This window comes from Pseudophryne corroboree, chromosome 2 (assembly GCF_028390025.1).
Source record: "Pseudophryne corroboree isolate aPseCor3 chromosome 2, aPseCor3.hap2, whole genome shotgun sequence".
NCBI classification, from domain to species: domain Eukaryota; kingdom Metazoa; phylum Chordata; class Amphibia; order Anura; family Myobatrachidae; genus Pseudophryne; species Pseudophryne corroboree.
The window spans coordinates 22,973,122-22,979,396 of record NC_086445.1 but is presented as its reverse complement, the minus strand read 5'-3'; the positions used below and the strand labels follow the sequence as shown (position 1 = coordinate 22,979,396).

General features: G+C 54.1%; 1 protein-coding gene across 1 annotated transcript; it reads right to left on the bottom strand.

Annotated features, from left to right (window-relative positions):
* Positions 1 to 2,668: 2,668 nt before the first annotated feature.
* On the bottom strand, positions 2,669 to 3,618 carry LOC134989241 (olfactory receptor 6B1-like). The gene has a single exon (XM_063950596.1). The coding sequence runs from the start codon at positions 3,614 to 3,616 to the stop codon at positions 2,669 to 2,671; it is 948 nt and encodes a 315-aa protein (XP_063806666.1). The 5' UTR covers positions 3,617 to 3,618.
* Between the last annotated feature and the right edge of the window lie 2,657 nt (positions 3,619 to 6,275).

Sequence of the window (6,275 nt, the reverse complement as noted above, 5' to 3'; positions counted from 1 at the left end):
AGACGCGCACAGCCAATCAGGAGAGTGCACTTCCTGATTGGCTGAAGGGACCTTCTGTGACAGTAGTCACTGCATTCGGGGAAAGGGGTCCCATGTGTAAACATGGGACCCCTTTCAGTCCGGCTGGTTCGTGTATTCGGGTTTTTTTTTTTGCCAAGTACGTGGATTACAATAACCGGACATTGGATCAGGTGAGTATAATTTTTATTTTCAGGTACCCCGGACGTCGGCAGTGGAGACGGCGTGTCAATGTAGCAAGGGCCAGTGTACTTGTGCGGTCACTGGCCCTGCTACTAGCATGCGCGTCCCTCCTCACTTGGGACGGCCCGGCGCCGTCCCATGGGGCCGGAGGTAGCGTTGGCTTCGGGCGGCGCTGGGGACCGGACCTGGTCCGGTCTCCACCTGCCCAGCTGAATGCAGAGTTCGGCAGCGGGCGTGGGGGCGGCGGTGAATCGCCACCGCCGCTCCACGTGAGCGATGGCGGCAGGCCTGCATCCTCCGGGACTCAGGCCCCTCCAATTGCAGCGCGGCTCTTTGAAGTTGGCGCCAGCTGTGAGCCAATCACGGCTCGCGAGCTGGCGGCTAATCAGGAGTGGCGGCGGCGAACCAATCCCGACACTGGCTTGTATTAGCCAGCGCCGGGCGCGGGAGTGGGATTCGTCGGCCAGAGAAGAGCTCCTGAAGACGGAAGCAAGAAGACGGCGCCGGAAGTCCTGGAGGGCGGCGGCAGTTGTGAAAGAGCTGCTACACACCACCGGGTGAAGACGTCGGAAGCCCTGGGCCAGCGGTGTGCAACACAAAAGAGCTTGCACGGGCCACCGCTGCCCAGTTGAAGCCCTCAGGAAGCCCGGAGGTGGTGGGAGCCGCCCTGCCTCCAGCGAAGACAACGTGGTGGGCGTGTCCGGGCCTGGCTTGGTCCAGCCGCGACCCTTAGGAGGGGTAAGTACAGGTAGCTCCCCTCTCCCCCTAGACCACCAGGTATTCGGGCACTAGGCCCGTGGGGCAAAACAGGCACTAGGCCTGAGGCTACATAGGCAGGCCCACGGCCTGAGCAGCAGAGGGCACTAGGGCCCCCCATTAGAAGGGCCAGTCGTCTGGCAGAGATCCGAGAATACAGCTGGTGAGCGGAAACGTGTTTCGCGTGTTGTCTGTGGTGTATGTTACCCCTTCCCCCACCTCCCCTTTGGGTGTTTTCGTTCAGGGTCGCCCCTGGTGCTTCGCACCACTACGGGGGCACCCAGTCTGAGGCCACAAGTGCCAAAGATGACCCTTCACTGAGCCCAGTGTAGGCCACCCCTGCGTAGTGTGTCCCCCATTCTTTTCAGGTCACCCCAGGAAGTTCTTCTCCGTGTCTGGACGTGTTCCAATATCGTCGGAGTTGTCTCGACGGACTGAAGGTGGAGTACGGGAGCCGGGAGGTACGTAGGCCTGGTAAGTGAGCGCGCCGTACTCTTTCGTTCAGGGCCCCACCCCCGTGCCTCTTACATCAAAATAGGTAAGTATGTATGTGTCGGCATGTATGTAATAAAGTTTTACTTTCAAGGTGTCTGTGTCCTGTTTTTATTTGGGTATTTTTTTTGCAGATGAACTACAGGTACCAGCGGGCCAGTTTTCCCCCCACATGCTGGTACTTGTGGTTTTCCAAGTACCAGCTTGCGGGGAGGCTTGCTGGGACTTGTAGTTCTTCTGCAAAAAAAACAATATTCTATCTTTTTACTCAAGGCTATCAGCCCCCCATCCGCAGCCCATGGATGGGGGGACAGCCTCGGGCTTCACTGCTGGCCCTTGGGTGGCCGGGGGGGGACCCCTTGATTGAAGGGGTCCCCACTCCTCCAGGGTACCCCGGCCAGGGGTGACTAGTTGGATATTTAATGCCACAGCCGCAGGGCGCTGTATAAAAGTGACCCCCGGCTGTGGCATTATCTGTCCAGCTAGTGGAGCCCGGTGCTGGTACAAAAAATACGGGGGCCCCCTACGCTTTTTGTCCCCCGTATTTTTTGCACCAGGACCAGGCGCAGAGCCCGGTGCTAGTTGTTAAATACGGGGGATCCCCTGTCATTTTTTTTCCCGTATTTTGTCAACCAGGACCGGCTCAAAGAGCCCCGAGGCTAGTTATGCTTAGGAGGGGGGACCCCACGCATTTTTTTTCTGATTTTTAACCCATTGCATAAAAATAAAAAAAATATTTTAAAAAATATATAAATAATACTTGTGCCTCCTAAATAAACAAACCAAGTACCTAATCCCTTCTAATATAAATAGATATGCTATTAGCAATAAAAAAAAACGTTTTTAAATTTTTTTATTAGATTCCGCCAGCAAAGTGAGGTGGATTGAAAATGACGAATTTACTGACGAAAAGCACTAATGTCAAATTTACATTCTTCAATTGAATATACTTTTGTCGAAAAGCCGCATTTGTACCATTGCAGAAATGTCGAATTTGGCAAATGTCGAATTTCAAAAAGTCGAATTTGAAAAGTCCGTTTTTTTGGCGAAAAGTACTGTATTGCATTGTCGAATTTTTTTGGGGGGCGAAAATGTCCCGTTTTTCGACATTTTCGGGAATTCGACCTCAATTGCATATGGCCCTTAGACAGTCTGAATGCTCATCTTACTGACAGCACGTATGGACCACTGTGACACGCTCAATTCTAACACAAATTATCTACTTACTAATTGCTCTTTTTAATACATTTCCCAAAGTCCTTTTAATTTCCTCAGTTCTAAGACAATATATAATAGGGCTGGCAACGTGTGGCGCAAATGTGTATAGGCAAATCAACAACACATTGACATCAGCATTAGGAATTAACTGGATCTGATTATAGGTATAAACAATGAGTCGAGGGACGAAGTACAATCCAATGACGAGCCAGTGTGTTGTACAGGTGTAAAAGGCCTTCTGCCAATTGTGAGGGTGGGCTGAAAAGCGGATCTTTGACACAATGATGATGTAGGAGAAGACAATAAATGACAAAGGACAAAGATGTACAATCATGGCGATAATAAATCCGGTCCTCCTGGCTGACGCAGAATTTGTGCAAGACAGGACGACCACAGGAGTTAGGGCGCAGAAACAGTTCTTGATTCTGTTGGGGCCGCAGAAGGGCAGCCATAGACCTAAAGCAGTGATACTAAATCCAATAACTGCTGTAAAGAGCCAGAAAGCTACGCAGAGAATGGCCACCACTCTGTTGCTGATGATGGTGTGATACCTAAGGGGCTTGCATATGGCAACATATCGGTCAATAGCCATTAACATGATTAAAAAAGAATCAAGAGATGCCAGGTAATGCACAAAGAACATTTGGATGAAGCAGGCAGAGAAGGACAAGGATCCATCGCCAAACCAATACTTAGCAATGACTTTTGGCAAGGTTAGCGTGTCAAAGAGTAAGTCAGAAAGGGCTAGGTTTCCAATGATGACATACATCGGCTGGTGTAGATGTTCTCTCAGGATAATCAGAATGACCACAATGCCATTCGCAAAGAGAGAGATATTGTAAAGCATGAAGATGGTGGCTGAAACCACAGAGTAGAATTTCTCTGGGAGGCCTGGAAACCCAACGAGGAAGAACTCCAAGATATTTGTCTCATTCTGGTTGGCCATCATCTCAAGTAGGCATGGGAAAGTATCTGCAGAAGAAAAGTGCAATTAGAATAAAAGCATTTTCTACTTTCTTTCCAGTTTTAAAATCATGAACAATGCAGCCAAGGGGAGTAACTACAAAATTGAAGACCCCCAGAGTGAGATTCCCTTCACCCCTCAGAGCAGAATACAATTTGGGAACCTTAGATTGCTAGCTCTCAACAAGGTATTGCAGGGTTTTAAATGTCTTGCAGTGTCTGTAGTCAGATAACAGGGGGCTCATTCCCTACCTGGCACCTCAGCTGCCGGGTGCCATCAATACTGGTATTCTAGACAGGGCTGTTTCTAGATAATTTGGCTCCCAGTGTGAACAGTAAAAAATGTGCCTCCCCATAGACATTCATGGGTGTCGACTTGTTAGAAAAGGGCATGGCCTCACAGGAAAAGACTACCTTACACCCCAGTTTTTGACCCTGCACCAACAGACCTCGGCCACCACAAGAAAGAAAAGAAAAGGAGATTTATGGTAAGAACTTACCGTTGTTAAATCTCTTTCAGCGAAGTACACTGGATTCCACAGGGAATTACATCGGGGTGTAGAGTTGGATCTTGATCTGAGGCACCAACAGGCTAAAGCTTTGACTGTTCCCAGGATTCCTGGTACCGCCTCCTCTATAGCTCCGCCTCCAGGCACTGAAGCTCAGTTTTGTTAACCAGTCCAATGCAGTAGCAGGTAAAAGAGATGACAGCAGTTATTAGCCACATACACCACATTCTCACGACTGGAGAAGGTATCAGCGGCTAATGCCATACCAACCCAAAGAAGCTAAGTGCGTCAGGGTGGGCGACCTATGGAATCCGGTGTACCTTGCAGAAAGCAGGCTGAGATCCGCATAGGCTCGAAGCCACATAAACACCCTGAATTTTTCTGACATGTGTTGAGGATAGGCAGGGCTAGCCTTAGTGATTGACAGTTGTGGTCAGGTGACAGATGGGTGCCTATTAGGGATATGTAGGAGGAGTATACACAGGGGTATATAGTTCAGGGATTTGGCAGCCATCTTCCTCTTGCCAGTTTTTCTTGGATGAGGGTAAGGACATACTGTCAGCATTTTGTCAAGTTATTCCCCCTCTTTTAGATACTGCATATACTACTGCTCCCTCTCTTTATACTACGGTCAGTGTGCGCTTCAGGTGTTATTGCACTGTTCTGCAGCAGCGTGCCCCGTCCCAAGAGATCAGCGCCCCCCCCCCCCGCCGCCTGGCTGAGGCCTCCCGCCCGCTCGCAGCAGCGGGCTATCGCCGGCCGCGGGTGCGCGCGGTCCCCCCCTCTGCTTCGCCGCCCGTCGGAGACAGTGTCCTGCTCTCCTCGGGCGGCGGTATCTCTCCCGCGACGGCCGCTCTGGGAGCACGGCGCAGCGGTAGAGCCGCACGCGCCCGGGCCCCAGCCTCCATGGGAAGTCGCGTGCTCTTCCCCACGGCCCCAGTTGGCGGGTCAGGTGACCCATCGGACGGGTCCTGCGGCGGCGCACAGGGGACTGGGGTGAGGGGTCTATCACCAGCCAGCTCCCCTGCGGGTGCATGGCTGGTGCAGGACATAGTATCCCTGCCATCTCTCGCAGGGACAGTTCGGGGGGCGGGGCTTTCATCGGCACAGTCGCAAGCCATGTTTGCCCCCGCGGTGCCCATAGTGTCCAATCCGGTTGGGGGCGGTGGGGTGTCGGGTGTCGGCGGGCAGGCGTCGGGGATTTACCCGGGGGCGCTCCCGGTATCCCAGATCCTTCTGCCGCCGGTGAGTGGCTCGTGGCCAGGTGGACCGACGCCATCTGCTGGCCAGCTCATGGTACAGCAGATGGGGTCGGGACACACTTCCGTGGCCGCGTCATTAGCGTACCAAGGCGGCACATATCAAGGTCCGCCCGCGGGTTTCCTACCGGCGGCTTCCGTGTCGGTGGCCTGGTCAGGGGCACTGCAAATCCCGGTCATGACTTCCGGGGCGGCACCCGATTTGCGAGGGGGTCGGGCCCCCTTTTCGTCCCCATATTTGCCAGCAGTATTTACACAAGCGCAGGGATCAGTGACATCATGGCCCACGCCGATTGGTCCGGGGTTTGGTCCATGGGGGGGTTCCTACGCCGGCGGCTTTACCCCCGGGGCCCTCGGGCAGATGCCTTACTGGGCGGTGCCATTTTCTCAGGCCCCGCCCATTTGGCACGCCGGTTTTACCTCCCCGGCCACACGGCCGCCAGCGTCCGGCGCGGCCGCCGAACTGGCTGGCGCTGCGGCAGTGGGCATGCCCGCCCTCGGTTCACGGCCCCCTCTTGCTGTTTCCCCCCCTCCGCTACCTCTGGTTCCCCCGCCGGAGGCGGCCGCTTTTGTGCCTCCCCTCCCCCCCCCTTCTGTTTCCCCATCCGGTGCAGGTGTGTTGAGGGGGGTCTCTCCCCCGGGGGGATCGTCGGGAGCCACGGCAGCAGCATCATCCGGCGAAGCCCTGCCAGGAGCCGAGAAGCAGGCGGAACAAGTGGGAGCGGGGGGACCTCGGGTCCCTGAAGAGGTTCCAACCGGCCCCGCCACCGCGGCGGAAGAAGCGGGCGGTCCTTCTGGAACGGGTGAGACGGTTAATCCTTCTTCTGATAGTTCTTCTTCCAGCTCCTCTTCAGATACTAGGTCTTCCGGGTCCCCC

Coding starts and splice junctions, on each gene's coding strand:
- LOC134989241 (XM_063950596.1), bottom strand. CDS start 3,616: ATGATGGCCAACCAGAATGAGACAAATATCTTGGAGTTCTTCCTCGTT.